This window comes from Hemicordylus capensis, chromosome 1 (assembly GCF_027244095.1).
Source record: "Hemicordylus capensis ecotype Gifberg chromosome 1, rHemCap1.1.pri, whole genome shotgun sequence".
NCBI lineage: Eukaryota > Metazoa > Chordata > Lepidosauria > Squamata > Cordylidae > Hemicordylus > Hemicordylus capensis.
The window spans coordinates 413,647,551-413,671,467 of NC_069657.1; the positions used below are offsets into that span (position 1 = coordinate 413,647,551).

At 42.4% G+C, this 23,917-nt stretch overlaps 1 protein-coding gene across 5 annotated transcripts in view; it reads left to right on the forward strand.

Moving 5' to 3' along the window:
• The window catches only part of EPRS1 (glutamyl-prolyl-tRNA synthetase 1), a 92,614-nt gene that overhangs the window by 65,957 nt on the left and 2,740 nt on the right, over nt 1-23,917 (forward strand). For all 5 annotated transcript variants that reach the window (XM_053308885.1, XM_053308900.1, XM_053308908.1 and 2 more), the window contains 9 exons: nt 154-363; nt 1,057-1,129; nt 2,096-2,175; nt 2,656-2,757; nt 4,348-4,503; nt 8,813-9,010; nt 15,910-16,083; nt 17,062-17,222; nt 20,539-20,617. In XM_053308885.1, the coding sequence (XP_053164860.1) occupies nt 154-363; nt 1,057-1,129; nt 2,096-2,175; nt 2,656-2,757; nt 4,348-4,503; nt 8,813-9,010; nt 15,910-16,083; nt 17,062-17,222; nt 20,539-20,617 (1,233 nt within the window). The remainder of the gene's footprint in view (nt 1-153; nt 364-1,056; nt 1,130-2,095; nt 2,176-2,655; nt 2,758-4,347; nt 4,504-8,812; nt 9,011-15,909; nt 16,084-17,061; nt 17,223-20,538; nt 20,618-23,917) is intronic.

The following is a 23,917-nucleotide window of genomic DNA, read 5'->3' on the forward strand; positions in this document are numbered from 1 at the left end:
GGCCCGAGAGGTGCCTGCGCAGGCGCAGAACCCATTTACTTATGGACTCAACGGATCACTACCAGATCACCTGTTACAGGTAAGCAACCTGTTTTAATTTAACTTCTTGTCAGCAACTTGAGCATGTCACTGAAACTTTTCTTTTTAATAAAGGTGATCACAAAATCAGAGATGATTGAATACTATGATGTGAGTGGCTGCTACATTCTCCGTCCATGGGCTTTTTCTATCTGGGAAGACATCAAGAACTTCTTTGATAGTGAAATCAAGAAACTTGGAGTGGAGAACTGCTATTTCCCCATGTTTGTGTCCCAGGCTGCATTAGAAAAAGAGAAGACACACATTGCTGACTTTGCCCCAGAGGTAAACTATGATGCTGCATTTTCATATTGTCTGGTCTAAAAACAAAAAAAAACCACCACTTTTAAGGCAAACAAACAAAGAACTTGGTTCCAGATGAAATATGAAATTCACATGTGCCAGAATGAAACATATGACTATCTGAGTGCATTACATCCTCAGAACTATCCTAGACATTGAATTGAATGGGGAAAGGTCTGTGCGGACAGGAGCCCCGTGTGTACTGTGGACCTCTGAACACATGGACTCTCACTGATCATCATACAACAAAACCCCACAATAGGAACATAGGAAGCTCCCATATATCAAGTCAGACCATTGGTCCATCTAACTCAGTATTGTCTACACAGACTGGCAGTGACTTCTCCAAGGTTACTGGTAGGGAGTCTCTCTCAGCCCTTCTGGAGATGCCAGGGAGGGAACTCGGAACCTTCTGCATGCAAATGCTCTTCCCAGAGCAGCCCCATCGGGGATTATCTTAAAATGATCACACGTCTAGTCTGCCATCCAAATGCAAACCAGGACAGACCCTGCCTAGCAAAGGGAACAATTCATACTTGCTACCACAAAGACCAGCTCTCCTCCCACAGTGTGTGTAGATATTCTGTAGTTATTTAATGGTGCTCCTTCTATTAAGAATGGTATGAAATACTAAGAAAGTAATGTTTTCTAAATACTTACCTTCATGTATTTCAGGTTGCATGGGTTACAAAGTCTGGCAAAACCGAACTGGCTGAACCAATAGCTGTACGTCCTACTAGTGAAACAGGTAAGGCTAATGCTGGAAAGTTACACTATAGTGTTTGTTTATTTGTAAAGCACCATGTATGTGGATAGTGCTATTTAGCAGATGAGGGGTCATGTCCCTACCCTGAGTGGCTCCCAATCTAGGAATAGTTACAAGGGAAGTGACAAGAGAAAGGGGAGTAGAGTCAGGCTAAGTAGGGACTAGATGTGTATTTCATGTACATACATACTTTGGCTTAGTTGCCATAGGGTATGGAAGGTGGATTTTGAGGTGAGCTGATCTTTGTTCAGACCAACCACTGGGTCATTAACTGGAAACAGATGAGATATAAAATGCTTTCAGCAAAGAATGAGGCAGTCTGCTACTGAGAAGTACACAGCCTCAAGAAGCAATGCAATGAAAAATATTATGTGCCCACATACTTAATTCTTAGCTGCAAAAGTATGGTCTACACTGGCATTTTTATGGTTTTGAATGAAATCTACTGTCAGGTTTTAAACATATCTAAAATATTAGTTTTGTTTATTTATTTGATTTCTATATTGCCTTTCCAGAAATGGCTCAGGGTGGTTTACATTAAAACAAAACTAAAATCAATTAACTGTTAAAATCTAAAATGGTAAAAACAACATAAACCCAATGTAAAAACATAAACCCATTATTAAAACAATTAAAACAGTTTTTAAAACCCTGGAAAACCAGGCCAAATCTTTATGGTTTAAAAACCCTGGAAGTCCAGGCCAAACAGATAGGTCTTAAGGACTCTCCTGAAGGCCAATAATGAACTCAGATTGCGGATTTCTGCCGGGAGTGCATTCCACAGCCCAGGAGCAGCTACAGAGAAGGCCCGCCTCTGAGTCGCCACCAGACGTGTTGGTGGTAACTGGAGACAGTCTTCCTCAGATGACCTTAATGTGTGGTGGGGATCGTACAGGTATATGGGAAATATTTCCCTTTGTTTGTTTGTTTTTTGTTTTCATTTTGTAGTAATGTATCCTGCATATGCAAAGTGGGTTCAGTCACATAGGGATCTGCCAATCAAACTTAATCAGTGGTGCAATGTGGTGGTAAGTACAGGTGTTACCAGATATTTGCTGTACTTTATGCAGTGCTTGTGTGCTTTGGTAACTTGTTCTTGCTTCAAAATAAATAATAGTAATTGCTTCAAAATAAACATTTCTATAGTACTTCTGGACTCAAGAAACTGTGGTTTATTTTAACAGTCATCTGTTAAAACAAGCCTGGAACCAACTGCAGAGTTCCACTTACAGAAAGAGCCTGAGTCTGATGTTCTACAGTTTCCTTCTCCCTCCGAACCCCTTCCAGAGAAAGACTCGACCCTTAGGAGAGTCTTGAGAGGGTGGGCGCAGTGGACTGATGCTTGCGTAAATCACACTGGAAAAAATGTAACTTGGATGATACTTGGCTCCTTTTTTGGATAGGGCTGTAACATGTAAAATCTGTACACTTTGCGTTTGTAAAAATCTTCTTGATGAAGACTGTGATTTCAAGGTGATGTGACAAATTTTCTGGTTTTTGTTTTGAAGCGCTGGGAGTTCAAACATCCACAACCCTTCTTGCGTACTCGTGAATTCCTGTGGCAGGAAGGTCATACAGCATTTTCAACTTATGAGGAAGCAGCAGAAGAGGTAAAACATACGAAATGATTTCACTGAACTGCATTGCTTGCCTTCCAGCACTTTCAAGAGAGAATTCTGAATGGATATAATGCTGAATTCTATTGGGTGTTGCTTTACCATAGAATATACAAGACTCACTCTGCGTAGTGTAGCCAGCATGGTGTGGTGGTTAGAGTGCTGGACTAGGACCGGGGAGACCCGAGTTCAAATCCCCATTCAGTTGCGAGACTAGCTGGGTGACTCTGGGCCAGTCACTTCTCTCTCAGCCTAACCTACTTCACAGAGTTGTTGTGAGGAGAAACTTAAGAATGTAGTACACTGCTCTGGTTTCCTTGGATGAAGAGCGGGATATAAAATGTATTAAATAAATAAAAATACATAATAAATAGTTTCCTGCCATTAATGGCACTTGAAGTATCAATGTTGTTCAGGATTGTACATTAAAGATATAAACCTTAGACAAGAATTATAATTAATATGAGAATGAGGGTAATAAGCAATTGAGTACTTGAACTACCAGATTCACAAATGGCTAAGAATTCTGGGTTATATCCTAAATATTTCTTCTGTAAATGGAAGGCGGTCCTGTGTGTGCAGAGGAGAACTGTGTTTGCCCTCCCACAACTGACCTGCTTCTGCAGTCTTTTGCATTTTGATGTTTGAGGGAACAGAATGGGATATGGCACAGGATGCTGCAGCAGGAAGGAAGGGATCAGTGAAAATCACCTCTTCCCCCTGCATGGGTGAAAGTGCAGAACAAATACTTAGGATCTAACCCATTATGTTAGAGAATTTCCATTAGTCATTGAATAGGATGCAGTGCTGTAATAGCTGCAAATCCCTAGGCAGTAATCATCATAAATAGCTAGTTTGGTAGAATTCTAGGGAAACCACAAGGTCTTAGTAACATCTTTTAAATCTACACAATAACTTAAAGTGACTTTATTATTATTATTATTTCTTGTTTACACAGTCAGACAGGTGTTATTGACTGGTTTGTTTTTATTTTTATTATTATTTCTTGTTTACACAGTCAGACAGGTGTTATTGACTGGTTTGTTTTATCCAGACATTGAGTCCTTCCCAAGGACCTGGGATGGCTGAATTTTATTATCAATGTTGTTGCTGTTATTATAGATATCGTTGCAGAATATAGGCTGTTCCCAGTAAAGCTACTTTTTGTAACTGACTGATGGTGATTTCTGTGGCCCCTATGGTGTTGAGGTGCTCTTCGAGGTCTTTTGGGACTGCACCCAGGGCGCCAATTACCACTGGGATTATTTTGGTCTTTTTCTGCCACAGCCTTTCAACTTCAATTTGTAGATCTTTGTAATGATGATGATAATAATAATAATTATTATTATTATTAACATTTATATCCCGCTCTTCCTCCAAGGAGCCCAGAGCGGTGTACTACATACTTGAGTTTCTCTTTCACAACAACCCTGTGAAGTAGGTTAGGCTGAGAGAGAAGTGACTGGCCCAGAGTCACCAAGCTAGTTTTATGGCTGAATGGGGATTTGAACTCGGGTCTCCCTGGTCCTAGTCCAGCACTCTAACCACTATGTTTTCTAATGTAATGTTTGTTGCTTGTCCCAGGTATTGCAGATTCTTGATCTGTATGCTCGTATATACGAAGAACTTCTGGCAATCCCTGTTGTGAAAGGAAGGAAGACTGAAAAAGAGAAGTTTGCAGGTGGCGATTATACAACCACCGTAGAGGCATTTATATCTGCCAGTGGGCGAGGTATCCAGGTATGCTCTATTACATACCATTTATTAGCACATGAAAAAATTGTGATCTTTAAACAAAAATATGTAACTTGTCCCTAAAATCATCATCTGCCCCAGAGGCCTGGAAGGGAGCCAATGTAACTCTGATTTTTAAAATGCAAACCAGGGGGTGGGGAGGGGGGGAGTGTTCAGGGAAATTATAGGCTGGTTAATTTAATGTCTGTTCTGGGTACATTGATGGAAAGCATATTTAAAAATAAAATTATTAAACAAATACAAGAACCAAGCCTTGCTGAATGAGAATCAGCATCGCTCATGCAAAGCTAGATCCTTCTTCATTAATAGAGATGTGCACGAAATGGATTTTGTGTTTCGTTTCAAGCTCAAAACAAAATGCAAATCAGCTGAAATGTTTCACCGAAACAGTGGTCAAACCAGCTGTTTCGATGAAACAACTCAAAATGTTTTGAGTATTTCAGCCAGAAGGAACCATGGGGAAACACCCCATTGTTTCACTCCAATGGGGAAACTTGAAACACTCCTAGGAGCTACCCATGGGGAACAATGGGGTGTTTTGAGTTTCCCTGTTGTTCCCTGTGGCTGGGATAAGCTGCACTCAGAGTGCACACACAAGTTTTGCACTGCAATTTGCAATACATTTTTCAACCCTTCCTTGAGAAACACTACAGAAACACATAGTAAAAGGGAATCTGCCCCTCCCAATACAGAACACACATTTCAAATACAGTCCAAAAATAGCCAAAAAAAGTATCACTGACCAGTATCCCCTGGTCAGTATCCACTGCCAGCCACAGTGCCTGTGCTGAAGTAACATCATTGGCACAAGTTGCTCTCTTACACACAATTTTGACTCCTTGCTTCCTAGCATTGCAACAACTGCTACAGCAGCACCCTTGCTTAGCAGCAAGCATAGCCATGCACTCAACCAGAACAACTTCAGCCACATTTTGACTGAGTACACCATGCACTGCAGATTGTAGAGCAGACCAGTGCAATGAGTGAATGACAAGTAAGTTTCAGCTCAAGACCAGACACGGAGCTCATCACAGCAGTCAACAAAAAATATTAGAGAGAGAGAACGAGAGCTGCCACTGTCCATTTCTCGCCACAACACTATGTCACAAGCAAACCAAACCACAAACCAAAACCAAACCACAACTCAAGGAAGGCAGGAAGGCACCCAAGTTCTGCCTTAATCAATCTGAGATCCAGCAAAACCAGATATTATTATTATTTCGATTTCTATACCGCCCTTCCAAAAATAGCTCAGGGTGGTTTACAAAGAGAAACAACAAATAAATAAGATGACTCCCTGTCCCCAAAGGGCTCACATTCTAAAACGAAACATAAGATAGACACCAGCAACAGTCACTGGAGGGTTACTGTGCTGGGGGGTGGATAGGGCCAGTTACTCTCCCCCTGCTAAATAAAGAGAATCACCACGGTAAAAGGTGCCTCTTTGCCCAGTTAGCGATAAAGTAAAGTGAAGTGTGCCGTCAAGTCGATTTCGACTCCTGGTGCCCACAGAGCCCGGTGGTTGTCTTTGGTAGAATACAGGAGGGGTTTACCATTGCCTCCTCCCACGCAATATGAGATGATGCCTTTCAGCATCTTCCTATATTGTTGCTGCCCAATATAGTACCAGCGGGGATTCGAACCAGCAACCTTCTGCTTGTCAGTCAAGCATTTCCCCGCTGCGCCACTTAAGGTGACTTGATAGCAGCAGTAGCACAGCATATTATACTCAGTGCTGATAAAAGAAAACCACAAAATCAAATCTTCCTTCTTTCCATCCTGCCTTCCACAAAGAGACAGGAGGACAGAGCAGTCATGGCCTGGTGTACATAATACTGAGCTAGGCCCGAAGCTCTTGACAAAGTCCTGCACCAGAGGTTTTTGAGTAAACTTAGCAGTCATGTGATAAGAGGTTCTTTTATGGATTTAAAACCGGTTAGCATTCAAGAGGCAGAGTAGAAAGAAAAACATTTATTTATTTATTTATTTATTACAGTCTAAGACTAGAAAGCCGAAAACAAAAACAAGAAAGAAAAATATAACATTACGAGGAAATTAATAAACTTACAATAAACTTATGGTACATTACAACAATTTAAAGTTTAAGTTACATTAAATCAGTACTCAAAAACCAACATTTTCCCAAGGAATTATATTATATATTTAATCTTCTGGTTCCTAATGGAACAACCCCTGGAACAAAATTTTGCAACACTAAAAGTACAGGTGAAACTCGGAAAATTAGAATATTGTGCAAAAGTCCATTAATTTCAGTAATGCAAATTAAAAGGTGAAACTGATATATGAGACAGACGCATTACATGCAAAGCGAGATAAGTCAAGCCTTAATTTGTTATAATTGTGATGATCATGGCGTACAGCTCATGAAAACCCCAAATCCACAATCTCAGAAAATTAGAATATTACATGGAACCAAGAAGACAAGGATTGAAGAATAGAACAATATCGGACCTCTGAAAAGTATACAGTGTACTGTGCTTGATTGGCCAGCAAACTCGCCTGACCTGACCCCATAGAGAATCTATGGGGTATTGCCAAGAGAAGGATGAGAGACATGAGACCAAACAATGCAGAATTGCTGAAGGCCGCTAATGAAGCATCCTGGTCTTCCATAATACCTCATCAGTGCCACAGGCTGATAGCATCCATGCCACGCCTCTTTGAGGCAGTAATTGCTGCAAAAGGGGCCCAAACCAAGTACTGAATACATATGCATGCTTATACTTTTCAGAGGTCCGATATTGTTCTATTCTTCAATCCTTGTCTTCTTGTTCCATGTAATATTCTAATTTTCTGAGATTGTGGATTTGGGGTTTTCATGAGCTGTACGCCATGATCATCACAATTATAACAAATTAAGGCTTGACTTATCTCGCTTTGCATGTAATGCGTCTGTCTCATATATCAGTTTCACCTTTTAATTTGCATTACTGAAATTAATGGACTTTTGCACGATATTCTAATTTTCCGAGTTTCACCTGTAATATCCATGTTGGAATCTCAAAGAAGAGAAGTATAGAATTTATCTAAATTGTCTGGGAATTGGAGTTAAATAAGACTAATATCTGTAAAACTGACAGTACAACAAAACATCATCCACATTTTCAACACATGCACGCACCCACACACACACCTGTTTGACAAGGACAAATCCATTCTGCATATGAAATTAGAAGGTATCTTCTCTGCAATACAGCTGATGAATAAAAATACTATTTTCGTAATAGAAGGAAGTAAGAAATGGGGTCCCCCATGGATCTGTGTTGGGACCAGTGCTTTTCCCAGCTAGGGGTAAGCAGTGAACTAGTCAGGTTTGCCGATGATATTCCATGTGGTGAAATCCAGAATGGATTTGAAAAGCTCCAAAAGAATCTCTCCAAACTAGGTAAATGGGTAACAAAATGGCAAATGTGGTTCAATGTAAATAAGTTTAAATTGTTGCACATGGGGTAAAAGAATCCCGAATGATGGGGTCTGAGCTATTGGTCACTAAACAGGAAAGAGATCTTGGGGTTGTAGTGGATAGCGCAATGAAAATGTCAACCCATTGTGCAGCAATAGTGAAAAAGACAGATTCCATGCTAGGGATCATTGGGGAAAGGAATATAAAGGGCATAATTACAATGCCTTTATACATATTTATAATATGGTTACATTTGAAATACTGTGTACAGTTCTGGATGCTGCACTTCAAAAAGGATATTGCAGAGCCAGAAAAGGTGCAGAAGAGGGCAACCAAAAGCAATCAAGAGGCTGGAGCAACGTCCTTCTGAGGAAAACTACAACAGTTCGAGCTATTTAGTTCAGGAAAAAGGCAATTATCGTAGGAATATAATTGAAGCTCATAAAACCATGCATGGAGTGGAGAAAGTGGATAGAAATAAGTTCGCTCTCGCTCTCTTCCAAAACATTAGAACTAGGGATCGTCAGTGACACTGATTGGCAGAAAATTTAGGATGGACAAAAGGAAGTACTTTTTTTACACAGTGCATAATTAATGTGTGGAATTTGTTGCCAGATATGGTGACCAGACTAGACAAATTCATAGAGAACAAATCTGTGTGCTATCTCCCAGATTAATACCAGTTGCAGAGAAGCAATTGGGTTATGCCTTCATATTCTGCTTGTGGGCTTCCCTAGGCCATCTGATTGGCCACTGTGGGGAAACAGGATGCTGGGTTCAATAGGCCTTGGCCTGATCCTGCAGGGCTGCTGTGTGCTGCTATGTTTTTAAAGGTGGCATCTATACTTCCCATCTTCTGATATTTTTCAGGGAGCAACGTCTCATCACTTGGGACAGAATTTCTCAAAAATGTTTGAGATTGTCTTTGAAGATCCCAGAATACCAGGAGAGAAACAGTTTGCTTATCAGAACTCTTGGGGCCTCACAACTCGGACCATTGGCGTAATGACTATGATTCATGGAGATAACACTGGTTTAGTCCTACCACCTAGGGTAGCTTGTGTTCAGGTGAGTAAAATAATCATTGTGTTGATGCAAACCGTTCCAATCTATCTCCTATACATATATTTTCCCCCTTTCCGTTTTATAGAATGATTAACGCAGGTTAAGTCTGACAAATAAGAGCCTCCCCATCTCTGGCAACTTTTAAAAAGCTGCTGAAGACACATTTATTCACCCAGGCTTTTCAATTAGATTTATAGTTTTCAAATTTAATACTGGGTTTTAAATGTCTTAAATGTTTTTTTAATGTTTAAAATTATTTTAATTGTTAATTGATTTGATGTTTTAAATGATTTTCATTGTAAACTGCCCAGAGACGCAAGTTTTGGGCGGTATAGAAATGTTTCAGATAAAATAAATAAATAATTTTATTAGGGGTGTGCACGAATTGATTTTTTCATTTTGATTTGTACCCGAATTGAAACACCCCCGATTTGTTTTGGGTCTGAATCTGATCCCCTCCCCATCCCCATCACCCCAGATTTGATTCATACCTGAATTTTCTGAATCCGAATAGATTCAGATTTTTTTTAAAGGGCCCCAGGACCAAAAGAGTGGGTAGGTGGTAGTGCCCAATGGGTGGAAGCTACCACTCAAATTTCAAAGAAATTTTGCAGAGGGGTGATTTTTAAATGATTTTTAAAGTTTACGCGTCTTTAAGCTTTTCCCGGTAGGGATAACGGGGATTTCAGCAGCCTTAGTTATAACTCCCTGGTGGTGGGGGGTTGGGTTGGGGTTGGCACCAGGGTGTCCCAGAGCAGGTTGTGGTGGGTGGCAGTGCCCAATGGGTGCAAGGAAGCTACCACCCAGATTTCAAAGGAATTGGGCAAAGGGGTGATTTTTAAAGAATTTTTGAAGTTGGCATGTCTTTGGGGCAGATTCTGGCAGAAGAGTGGGTCGGTTGCTAGTGCCCCAATGGGTACCTACTACCATCCATGTTTCAATGACAAACATTGAATCCACTCTCATTTGCTACCAGAGAATCTACTCTCAGAACACTTCAGAAACAACAAAACCCAGTATCCCATGGGCTTGTGGGTTTGGAGGTGGTTGGCACCCTATGTGCACTACACCACCACATGCTCTGGGCCACCCTGGTACCCCCCAAGTGGAGTCATGGGACTGCTGAAATTCCCATAATTCCCTATGGGGGAAAAGCTTAAAGATGCGCAAAATTCAGAAATTCTTTAAAAATCACCCCTTTCACCAATTAATTTGAAATCTGGATGGTAGCAGGCACCTATTGGGGCACTACTTCCTGACCCACTCTTCTGTCCCCGAAACCCCCTTTCTGCCTTGAATCTTCCCCAAAGACATGCCTACTTCAGAAATTGTTAAAAATCACCCCTTTGCCCAATTCCTTTGAAATCTGGGTGGTAGCTTCCTTGCACCCATTGGGCACTACCGCCCACCACAACCCACTCTAGGCCACCTGATGCCACCCCACCCCCCGGGAGTTATAAAGTTTCTGAAATCCCCATTATTCCCTATGGTGAAAAGCTTAAAGATACATAAACCACAGAAAATCTGGTATGGGATCCGTTGAATCCATTAGAATGGGTTCTGTCCTTGCATGGAAGCCTCTCGGTGTCGGGTTTTCACAGCTCCTTTTTGGTGCCTGCGCCCCACCCCACGTGACCATGGCTATTTAAGGCGGGAGGAAGCGCAGGCAGCTCGGTTCCTTTGCGACCGCCGTAGGAATCACTTGGTTTCTGCGGCTCCTTCATGCTAGTTTCCTTGGCTACTTTCGATTTCTGATCTACTGGTTTTGACTCGGACTGTTTTTTCAAACTATTCTTGCTACCTGATTTGGATTGTCTGCTCTTCGTTTTGACCCGGATTGTGACTGTTTTTGCTTCTGTAATCTCCTTTGGCTTGGTGAAAGGCTAACTGCTTTTCTGGCTAACTGACCTCGGATAGTGAGTACTATGGATGCTCCTAAGGGAAAAAAGAACTTTAAACGCTGCACTGAGTGCAAAGCAAAACTGCCCTCACAAGATCGCCAAAGCTTGTGTTTGCTGTGTCTGGGCGAGGCCCATAAAACTTCAGCCTGTAAGATATGTCAATCTTTTTCTAAACCAGAAGAAATCGCGAGCTCCGTTTACGGGCTGCCCTATACGACGATGTTTTGGCAGCGCCTTCCTCCTCACAATCTCCCCAGGTGCATGGCTCGAAGGACCTGGGTCTGGCCCAGTCTAAAACTTCGACGCCCCCCATGAAGGCCCCTAAGCCCTCAAAAGGGCCGGGCGAGAAAATGGCGGCCACTGGCATCCCCGCCAAAAAGGCACGACATCGGACCCAGTCAGAGTCGAAGCCTTCTCCAGGAACTGCACAGGATGTTGTCTTTGTCTCCGCATCAAAACCGCTGGCTCCTGAAGATTCGACTTTGACACCGTCGATACCGACAACTTCGCTGCGTTTGGTATCGACAGCTCCAACACGAACCGCCTTCGGCATCGAGCGCTCCAGCCAGGGCTCCTTCAACACCGAGACCTGTACCCCACTCCACATCGACGGCCTCGACATCGATGGGTTCAATACCGACGGAGTCAGTAGAGAAAGTGATGGGACACGCAGCCTCAACGCTGAGACTATCAACCTCGGTATTGATGTCAACAGAGACTTTGCAGGATGCATTGAAAGAAGCGCCTTCAACATCAGTGGTGCTGCCAACGACGCTCTTGATATCGGCTACTAGGGACCTAGTACCGGCACCGACTCCCATTCATTCACCATCGACATTGAGGGAGGATGAACAGGCATCTGTACTAAATACCCCAACAAACATCACAACGGTGACCCCACGATTCCGGGCACCAATGACGTTTACTCTGGAGGGAGCTGATGTAGAGGACCCTGAGGTGCTGCAGCTGGATCCTCTTCTGAAAATGCTGGACTCCACTACTAATACACCGTCCACTTTCCAAGGCTTTCCGCATTCCGAGGAAGATGCTTCCGGCTCTGCCCCACGGTTGCTCACTGCCGTGCAACTCACAACTTTGACCCCATGGCACACCTGTGGCTTTAGTCACCAAGTGTCCCCATCTAAAGAGACTGCTTTACCGGGTACCAGCTCGCCTGGTGCGGGGTATGACTTCCAGGAAGACAGTGCATGGCGAAGGGGACTGACATCGATACAGAATCCTGCTATACTTTCCGCCCCATCCCTCTCAGCAGATGTTGCTCCGGCTCCTCATAAAAAAGTCTTCTCCAATGTGAGTACTCAGACTAGAACTCAGTGCGCTTCGGCACAGACTCAGTTTCAAAGCAGTATTCTAACACCAGCGCGCAAACCGATCCTTTGCTGGTTTCTATTCCTCCGCAGGAAACGTCTCCAAAACTTCCATCGAACCATACTATTTCGGACCCAGATTCTGCCGATAGTCATCATGGCTCGTCTGATTTTGAATCAGATGCTGAGACAGTAGAATTCAACCCATCTCCGGATGTGGCAACACCTTCCACGTGTCACCAACGGAAGAATTAAAGGCATATCATTCCCACGTAAAACGTATGGCCAATGCGTTAGGACTAGATCTTACTTCGCAACTTAAAACTATAGATGATCCAGTTTATAACTTTATGCAAAGGTCTCAATCAGCGCAGCCCATAGCGCTCCCCTTGTTACCCATCATCTCCAGTGCGGCACAGTGCGCATGGCAAGTGCCACATACTTCTACACCAACTTCGAAAAGACTTGAAGGACTGTATCAGGTGCAGGAGCAAGGTAGTACCTACCTGTTTAAGCACCCGGTCCCAAACTCCTTAGTTATCGACTGTGCTACCTCCTCCAAGTCTGGACGGCGACATATGACCCCTGTGGACAAAGAAGGCAGGAAACTTGACGTGATGGGCAGAAAATTATATTCTACTTCCTGTTTATCCATAAAGGTTGCCAATTAGCAGGCCTGTTTGGCAAAGTACAGCTATTGCATTTGGGAGGAACTGGAAAAGGACTTGGATACGTTATCTCCTGAGGAGCTGAAACTTCAATTCCGAAAGACTTTGCAGCAGGCGGGTGACCTTACCTGTCAACAATTGAGCACTGCGAAGCACTTAGCAGAATCAGAGTCCCGTTCCATTATGACAACTATCACTCTACGTCGTCATGCCTGGTTGAGATCAGCCACCCTGCGACAGGACATGAAAGATAAAATAGAAGGTCTTCCATTTGATGGGAAGGGTTTATTCTCAGAGGAGACTGATACCACCATGGAAAAGATGAAAAAAATCAAAATTCACCACTAAAACCTTCACGTCTGCGACCTCACAGGCCACATCCTATGGAAATAAGCAGCGTGCCTCTTACTGTCCCCGGTCTACATACAGACAACAAGACTGGAGGGACTTCTGTAAGTCTTATCAACCATTCAATAAACGAGTGACCCAACAAAAAGGGAGATTTTCCTCAGGTCAATGCAACAGACAGACAGATGGAAACAAACAGCGTCTTTGAAGTGCAGAGCAGCCCATCGCACCTACCTGGGACTCCCCATTGCTTTCACTCCCAGAACACCAGGGAGGATTTGGTCCCGGTGTACAACATCACGCAGCCAGCCCCACCAGCCACCAACACCATCAGGTTGGCAAGTCATGCAAAAGCATGGCGCAGCATAACATCAGATCAGTGGGTCTTGAAGATTGTTACATCCGGTTACGCGATAGAGTTCAAGACCCGACCAAATTTCAGGGGCACACGCTTCACAAAAGCAACGCCGGCCCTTCTTCAGGAGGTTCAGGAACTCCTGCTCAAGAAAGCAATAGTGCCAGTGCGATGGGCAAATCGACGGGAGGGGTATTACTCCCGTTATTTTCAGATACCGAAGGACGACGGCGGGATTCGACCAATCATGGACTTAAGACACCTAAACAAGTTCATTTGTGTGAAAAAGTATTGAATGACGATGTTACAGGACATCCTACCTCTTCTCCATCAAGAGAGGTGGCTTGTGACGTTAGATTTAAAGGATGCCTACTTTCACATAGGAATCCGGCCCTCCTATCGGAAGTATCTGCAATTAACTGTGGGGACCTCGCTTTACCAGTACCAAGTGCTGCCGTTCAGTCTGTGCACGGCCCCCCGTGTTTTTACCAAGTGAATGGCGGTGGTAGTCGCCCATTTGAGGACAAGGGGTCTGAAACTGTATCCGTATCTGGACGATTGGCTGCTGTCCTCAACAGACAAAGAAGAGTTACTTTAGCAGATAAGTACATGTTACATTTTCTCCAGGACCTAGGCATACAAGTCAACTGGAAGAAGTCCAACCTGACACTAGTTTCAACCATATCGTTCATTGGAACTCGGCTCAATGCTACAGTGGTGAGGGTGTTTCTACTAGAAGACCACTTTCAGACCATAGGGTCGCTGGTTCAAGTGTTTCAGACTACGCCATCACAAACAGCGTGGCACGTCCAACGTCTGTTGGGACTGATGGCTTCTTGCAGGTCAACCGTGTGGTACATGCGCTTGAAAATGAGAAAACTGCAATTTTGGTTCCTGTTCTCCTTCCATCTACTCAGGGACAGCCCCATGAAACATCTGTCTATACCACTGTCAATCCTTCGATCTCTCTCCTGGTGGACACGAAGCTCCAACCTGCTCGGGGGGGGGGTCTCGTTTCAAGTTTTTACCCAAATCTGGGCAATTGAGGACAGGGGTGATTTGTTTTGTCTACAAATCAACCGAATCGGCTATATTCGGATGCAAATAGTTTTGTACCTGAATCGTTTTGCACATCCCTAAATTTTATGGTTTACAGAGCCATTGCTTTAATTTGACTGTGTTTTTAAAATGAAGTGGGAAGATATGTGAGCTTGAAGAAGCTTTCCTAGTTGCATGTGTCAGACTGTATTGGTCCATTATGCACTGTAATGTATGTGGTTAGTTTTTCCATACATTTCTTAAACAGGATGAGCAGGGGAAAAGTAATAATTTTTAATGTGTAATATCCGTTAACAGTGTCTTCATTAAGCAATGAGTATTTGCATTACAATTAAATATAATCTTCCCAGTTTTGAAAAGAACTGTATTAATTGTGACAGGCAAGTTATATATTTAAAACAACCTACTTTGAAATGGACAAAAATTATGGATGTAAAAACTTAATAAAAGTAAGCATTTGGAAGGTTCATCACAGTACTGTAAAAATACAGAACTATTCAGATTCTCTCAGTTTGAGTAATTTTCCAAAGCCCTTTGCATTGTACTGCTTGAAAATACTTGTTTGCAGAATGATAGTTTAAAAACAAGAATTACGGTTTTTAACGATTACAGTAATTATGCAGCTTACACTTATTTGCAGTTATAGTAACTGCAGGAAATGCAGGGCTGCATATAGACTAACATGAGCAGAATTCTGCTTGTGCAGTGGGCATTTTCTGTCCCCCCCCCCATCTACTCTTGAAGGTTGGGGGACCCCAAAGAGTAGTGCAGGATGGGGCACAGGGGGCTGTATGGAGGGGACAGTAAGCAAAAACTGGGTGGAAGGGTGCTGTTTTGTGCACGCAGAAGTATCTTTCTGCTCGTTCAATGCACGTCTGAATCCAGCCCATAATATGCAGACACCAAACTTGTAGGATGCTTTTTAAATCCATCATTTCCATTAATGTGCTCTTAATGTTGAAATAAGAGTCTCCCCATCTCTGGCAATTTTTAAAAAGACACTGAAGACACATTTATTCACTTAGGCTTTTAATTAGATTTATGGTTTAAAATTTTTAATGTTTTAAAATCATATTAATGTTAATGATTTTAATGTTTAAATGATTTTAATTGTTTAATTGATTTAGTTTTGATTTGTATTGTTTTGTTTTTATTTTGATATAAACCGCCCTGAGCCATTTTTGGAAGGGCGGTATATAAATCAAATAAATAAATAATAATAATGAACACTGTCATTATTCAGGTTGTGATTATTCCCTGTGGTATCACTAATTCACTTTCGGAAGAAGACAAAGAGGCCCTGGTGACAAAATGTAATGAATACCTTAAGCGATTGCTCAGTGCTAACATCCGTGCGCGTGCTGACTTGAGAGAGAATTATTCACCTGGCTGGAAATTCAATCACTGGGAACTTAAGGTAAAAACTAGCTGACCCTGCACAGAGCATCTGTGCGGTCGCGCTGTCCCCGCCCCTGCAACTCTCTCGCTCGCACTGTCCTCCGTCTTTCTATCTCTGTCTTGCAGTCCTTGCTTCCCCCTGCCACTGCCAGGGACTGTCACCCACTCGCCTGACAGCCTCCAAGCTTCCTGTTCCCTGCCGGTTCACGGCGCAGCTTAGCCAACCGTCTGCCGCCCGCAGCCCCCAGAGCCAACTATCTAGCTCCCAAAGCCACCCCCAGCCTCCGAGCTCCCTGCTGCTTCACGGCCCCCCTGAGCCAACTGTCAAACTGCTTTCCAGCCACCCGGCAAAACTCCCTGCTGCTCCGGATCTCTCTCCCCCTCTGTCATGTCAGCCAATCACCTCCTCCCCCTCTGTCAGCCAATCACCTTCTTTCTGTCACGTCCCCACACATGGCCCGTCTTGGAGAATTAATAATATAGATTGTTCCTGTTCTGCTTTGTTCTGGTTTTGTTTGACGTGTTCCTCATTGTCAAATACTTCTTGGATACGTCATTCATAGTGGTGGCACACGTAGAAAGTAAATAGGAGTGACCAACACATCACAGGTAATAGAGGCTACCTCCTGTGAACTCTTTTCACAAGCATATGTGACTTTCTGCTGTTATGGGAGGAATACAACTCTGCATTTTGTAATTCTGGCAAACCACCTACCTCACAGATTGCCCATGTGGTAAGCTATTCCATCCTGCAGTGCCTATAATATACATGAATACACACACACACAGCTGTACATGAGGACAATCTGGGAAAGAGTAGTAGTTAAGACTGAATATGCATAGAGTTCTGAAAGTAGAAACAAAACTTTCAAGATGTTTTCATACTGGGATCAAAGATCACTGCCCTTAATACTGTCTAATTCATGTTGTGTTGGCGTATGGGATTAAAGCAGACAAATGAAGAGGCATATAACATGCTCCCTCTCCTCTTTTTCAGGGTGTTCCAATCAGGCTTGAAGTGGGGCCACGAGATATGAAAAATCATCAGTTTGTAGCTGTGAGACGAGACACAGGGGAGAAGCTGTCTTTAGCTGAAAATGAAGCAGTGAACCAGCTTAGACACATTTTGGAGGAGATCCACACTAATCTTTACAACAGGTTTAGTGAAAGCCATTTTCTGTCATTAACAGACAAATGTGATGTTTATAATGACTGTGTTCACACAATCACAGTGATCCTGGTTAAAGAGTTAATTGGGATAGCTGAGCCCTGCAGAGCTGATTGTGAGAATTTAGATTTTCTGGGCAATCCTCGTCAAACTGCTGTGGTTAATTCACATTTAACCAGAATCAGATCCTGGTTATCTATCCTGACTAAATGCAGTTGAATCACAGTGGTTTGACCAGGATTGCCCAGAAATTTTGGGTTCTCGTAATTAGCTCATCAGTCCACTCACAACCATCTTATTTATTTGTTTGTTTTTCTATATAAACAGCTTTGAAAACGGTTAAAAAGCAGTATATAAGTATGTGTAGTTGTAGTAGTAGCTCTGCTGGGCTCAGCTATCCTGGTTGATTCTTTAACCAGGATCACTATGATTATGGGAACGCAGCCAGTATACCAGTTCAACATTTCATCAGATTACCAGGGCATAGAGAAATGTTAGTTACCTTCTTTTGCAAAAAGAACAATACAGCCCTGCATAATGAACTCCCACCACCACCACTGCTTTAATTGCACTGTGTAAGGTCATTCACACAATCAAAAACTGTGTTCTACCCTGGTTTGGGATCTGTGTCCTCCCAATTTTCAGTTGTGTGGAAGCAAGGTAGGAGCAAAACCTGGGTAGAGGTGATTGTGTGGAAGCAGGAGGAAAACCTGGGTAGCTTTTCTTCCTACCTTGCTTCCAGACAATCACTTCTACCCAGGGTTTCCTCCTACCTTCTTCAACACAGGTTTTCCTCTTACCTTGCTTCCACACAACCAGAAACTGGGAACACACACAGCTCCCAAACCCAGACAGAACACAATTTTTGATTGTGTGAATGATCTCTGTAAATGTAAACTGAGCTGTCTAAATCACCAGTTTATCCTAACCAACAATTTGGGGCATCACCTCAGTGTTTCCGAAGTTGGGTTTAGTTGTGATGACGACAAATAATATAGTTGAAACATTAGAATGGTGCAATCCCAACAGGCACAGAGTGGGCCTGTGAACGTACATGGAATCTCACAATGAGAATAGTAACCCCAAAGAGTAGCTGTTAGTCCTTTCTTTTGGTTTGGTTTCAATTGTTCTTCCACAGAATATAATGCTGACTTGATTAACAGAAGCCCAGCATTGCATCCCTCTAGTGACTGTTGGTGGTGTCTACCTTGTGTTTCTTTTTAGGCTGTGAGCCCTTTGGGGAACAGGAAACCATCTTACTCTTTTTCTTGGTAAACTGCTTTGAAAACTGTTGGTTGAAAAGCAGTATACAAATAGAAGTAGCAAGTAAATAAGAAGCTCCTCTGGTAGCTGAGGTACAACAGCCTAATATTAGCTGGCCCTTGAACTTCCAGTGGACTCTGCCACCAGTCTCCATGAGCTGACGCTTAGAGTGCACACACCATGACTGGGATCCAGTGAGCTACTTTAAGAGGACATTCACACAGTCAGAAACTGTGTTCTACCCGAGTTTGGGAGCTGTGAGTGCTCCCAATTTTTGGTTGTGTGGAAGCAAGGTAGGAGGAAAAACTACCCCAGTTATTCTCCTACCTTGCTTCCACACAATCACTTCTACCCAGGTTTTCCTCTTGCTTCCTCACAACCGAAAATTGGGAGCACACACAGCTCCTAAACCCAGGTAGAACACAGTTTTTGGTTATGTGAATGACCTCTAAGTCTATCCAAAGGTTTGCTTGTGCCTAACTGGTTTTCTCATGCAGCAAAGCCTTGTGCTATATCATAAACTGTTTTTCAAAGCCCTCATTTTTTAAAAAAAGTGTGCCAGGGAAGACTGCAGTTCAGTACCCACACGCTAAAGCGCCCCCCACCCCTATATGCAGAACTGGTTATGCAGTACTTTAGATTCTGGCATATGCTGTAATGATACAAATGAAGCCATAAGGCATTGTGCTTGTAGCCCAATCCCAACTGTACTTATTCAGAACTTAATTACTGATTTTCAAATAAGAATATTTAGGATTATGGCTTTACAACTGCTTCTCAGTTAGGGACAAAATCCCTTTGTAATCTCCACCCCACCTGTTGTTACAACTCTTGGATAACTATGTTGTTGGCTGCATTAAATTCTGTGGGAGTTTTTCCATATTTAACATAGGCCTTCCCAAAGGGTCAGTCTCTGAAATCTTTCAAGCCTTGTGGTCACAACCATGACTTGTCCCCTTAGCTAAGCAAGGCCCTCCTAGTTTGCATACGAATGGGAGGCTTGATGTGTGAGCACTGTAAGATATTCCCCTTAGGGCAATCCTGCTCAACTTTGGCTCTCCTGCAGATGTTGGCCTACAACTCCCATAATCCCTGGTTATTGGCCACTATGACTGGGGATTATGGGAGTTGTAGTCCAGAAACAGCTTGGGGACCAAAGTTGAGCAGGCCTGCCTTAGAGGATAGAGCCGTTCTGGGAAGAGCAGAAGGTTCCGAGTTCCCTCCCTGGCTTCTCCAAGTTGCTGAGAGAGATCCTTGCCTGCAACCTTGGAGAAGCCACTGCCAGTCTGTGTATACAATACTGAGCTAGATGGACCAATGGTGTGACTCAGTATATGGCAGCTTCCTGTGTTCCTATGACAGCCTATTTGCTCATCTGCTTGCACAAATTAAAAGGCAAATAAATGGCTTGAAGCTCACAACTAACAGGCAGAGCAGTTTGGAGAGTGGTATGAAACTAAAGTTTGTTCTTTGTGAGGGCTGTATTGGGAGTAATATACGCTGCATTGTGTAGACTGAACTTTGTCATGATATCACAATTTTTAGATATCAACTTTTGGTGGGGCGGGCGAAGAGATCGAATGGAATGTTGTGATTGTGATAATTCTTGTCACTGATATGTTGTACAAGGTACTATTGGCATTTGCAACCTGCTGGGGCTGCTGCATGTGTGGAAGCCAGCCCCCGCAATATTGTGGAGGTGGGCAGTTGCACAGCTCTTTAAAACAGCATGCAGGCACTTGAGTTGTGCTACTTCTGTGGTTGCCAGTGGAAGTCATGCTGCGAAAATGACCGTGCACTGTTTTGCACAACTGCCTACCTCAGCATTGCCAGGTCTGACTTTCATGTGTGCAACAGCCCCAGTGGATCACCAATGCCAGTGTTGCCTTGTGCAACATGTTGGCCACTGCCTATATTCTTGACTTCTTTCAAATTCTAAAGATTTAGTTGATAAGATTAAAATGTTTAGACAGTAAGCGATGACCGAATGTTTAGACAGTAAGTGCCTATGTTTACCATGATGTAATTTCTTCCCTCTCTCAGAGCTGCGGAAGACCTTAAGAGTCATATGGTGGTGGCCAATACAATGGAAAGCGTTCAGAAGGAGCTTGATTCAGGAAAGGTAAGGACACTGCAGAAGGATTAAGGCTGAAACCCTGTGCACATTTATATCCTTATTGAATGTAGTGTATCCGACTTCCAAATAAACATGCATAGTCAGGCTGCAGGTCTCTTTGGCCGTTGAGGTCAAGCAAACTTGATCCACACAGACTAATTATTTTTAGTTTGTACTAGTTCCCAAAAATTGGTACTTCAAGGAATGCCAGATGTTTTGTCAAAATTCTTTTCACGTGGACTAAAGCTTGCCATTAGATGACATGGAAGTACAGTTTTGTTTTTTAGTTTTTAAAATTCATCTCTTAGGCTCAGCTAATACAGACATTGTGATTGCCACTGTAAAACTCCCCCCTTGTGGCTGACTGCCATACTGTTACTCCTCGCATGGATACATTGCATGCCAGTATTTTTCCGTCAAGACTCAGGATTACTGACCCTGATCTAGGAGGTACCCAAAAGATGTGGAATATCCATTTATTATCAGTGCGGCACGGGAGTGAACTCATGGCAAGCTGTTTCTGGTGGCAACTGTGCCACAACCGTAACCTATTAACTTTTGGGTTACAGTTCCCACCACATGCCTTTTGAGAACTTTTGTAAAGGTATAGGCTGAACAGCTGTGATCCAAATCATCAGGACAATAGAACTATGCTAGAGTTGGTGATGCTGCTTTTTCAGCAGAAAATGACTATGCCAAGCCTTAGAAATAAAAGCAAACTGAACTATTGATCAGATACTGTAATTACTCCAGTGAGAATAACTGTAAAATAATAACAGAACAATATAACGTGTGTGTGTGTATGTGTGTCAGTTCAAAGAACACATTACTTGCGTCAAAGAACTCTTTTCTATCTGAGATGATAGAGGCTATTGGGTGCATGCAAAGATCTTGGGTGACAAAAGGTTACTAGGGCTGATATGAAGCAGTCTAACAGCAATAAAATACTTCATAGGAGTATTTTATGCCCAGGCTGCTGGTTTCTACAGTAGCGTTTCATTAATGCATATCACTCTAAGGAGGTGTTGGCATGTTTTTGATAAAGATTATTAAAGATATGTCTGCCAACTTTCTGCATACCTCCTTCGCGGCCAGTTGCAAAGTTATTGAATGCTGCTTGTATGTACAGGTTCACCTTAAGCACCCCGTTGCTATGAGTCTTGAAACACAGCAGAACCTCTCGATCCATGGTAGGGTAATTGACACCCAACCTCAGCATCCGTGAAAAAATGGGCAGAGGGAGAAACTCAAATATCCGTGGGTTCGGGGTGGCCGGAAATTACCTCGGAGGTCATTTCCAGCCACCATTTTGTAGGGAAGAGCCATTTTGTGGCTCGTTTGCTTAAACAAAATAAGTGATTATTTGCTGCTGAAGGGGACTTTGGGACATGTGGGGGCATCATTGGGCTTCTGAAAGCCCACAAAGCACAGTAGAACACTTTAATTTGGCAGGTTTGACTTTTTTTTGCTGCTTTTTAGCTTCTTCTAAAGTCTGGAACCTAACCCCTACAATCCCATAGACTCAATGCCTAATTATCCGCAGTTTCGTTATCTGCAGGAACGGAACCCCTGCGGATAATGAGGTCATACCTGTACATTGATGAGGCATGTAACCTCATTTCAGTTAACCTCATTAGAGTTAGAACTGCACATGCTCTTGGGAGTATGGTCTTTGATGTGCTCTGATATTGCCAGGATGCTTGCTGTACAGCTTTTGGGAGAAACTGGACATATTTTATATTCACATAGTATTCTTCACTATAAAAATTAAGTACAATTGTTTAGGATGAGTGCTGTTGTAGGCTGCCCCAAGCAGCAGTGTGCTGGAGGAGCAGAATATAAATATTTTCAATAAATAAAAGTTATTTCACAAGTAGACTCTTCTAGAATTAGCATAAATTCCTGTGTGAACCTTCTAATAAATTTATGGTTGAAATAAATGATTGTTATTTAACTATGTTAGGTTGGTCAATTGGCCACGGTTTTGGTTTTTTTTTTAACCTGCCAAATGTCCATTGTCTTTGGTTTCTGTAAGCCACACGCAACTGGTACTCTTACCGGACTAAAAGGAAAGAGGAATTCTCTTATTGTGCACTTAGAGTCTGAATCAGAATTTGTTTCTCCTTTAAATTTAAGGAGTTTGCGAACCAGACTGAAGCTTGGTCATTTAAATGATGCTCAGATTTGAGAAATTATTAACTCTCCTATCAGCTTAACGTGCTGTCACTGAAAATGGGTTTGGCTTATGTTAAATTTAAATGTAGCAAATGCCAGTAAAGACTTTATGACTAGGAAAAACAAACAATATAGAAAACTTCTTTATTGAACAGTTTAAGGAACTTAACATTAAAGAATGCTTTAAGTTCAAGAACTCATAATCTTTACTTTTTTATTCGCCAAACCATATAACTCCATTTTATCAGGTATGCACATGGAGCTCTGGATTAAGACGATTAAAATTTGGTTGCTTCTGGGGAAAGATAGGAAAAAACAACTAAAATATTCAGTGAATTGATTTCCCCATTCAAATAAATTTTGGCCTTGCGTACAAAAATTTCCTTCCCTAACCCTAACCCTTCCTATGTTGCTGTAAACTACCCAGAGACGGAAGTTTGGAGTGGTGCACAAATATAATAAATAAGTCACCCCTAGCCACAGTGGCCAATAGTCAAGAATAATGGGAAATGTAGTCCAAAATCTGCAGGAGGGCCGAAGCTGTTTGGCCCTGGTTTAATGCTTTGACTATGGTTTCCTTCACTTCTCTCTCTCCTGTATCTCTCTTCATGTTACTGTAATTTACTTTTGCCCTATAACAACATGTGAAAGGTAAGAGATTTGCAGAGGTACTCTAGAAAATGTTAAACCATTGCAAAGGAGCTTTTTTTCTTGTTTGTTTAAATACTGAAGGTGCACTTTTATTTAGGTTCTTAGCCTGTCCCATTTAAAGACCTAGAAATGGGTAGCAATACTTAAAAAAATATATATATTTATGAAAGAAATAACCTGCTGCTTAAAAATACATGAAGAGATACTGGAAAGGTTGGAAAGCTGGAGAGATTTGGGAAATTATTAGGTAGTCCCATACAGTAAGGACAGAATACATATCATTTGTTTGAAATGGGGATATCAAACTGTGGGAAACAGAATGGAAAATTTAAAGAGGACGTTTTTCTTTCTATCATTCAACAAACAACGATCATGAGATTCTTATATTAGTCTATTCTCAGTGTATCACTAAATAGTTTACTTATCTCATTTCAAAGTACTAATGACATTATCATTATCATTTCTCCTCCACCTGATATT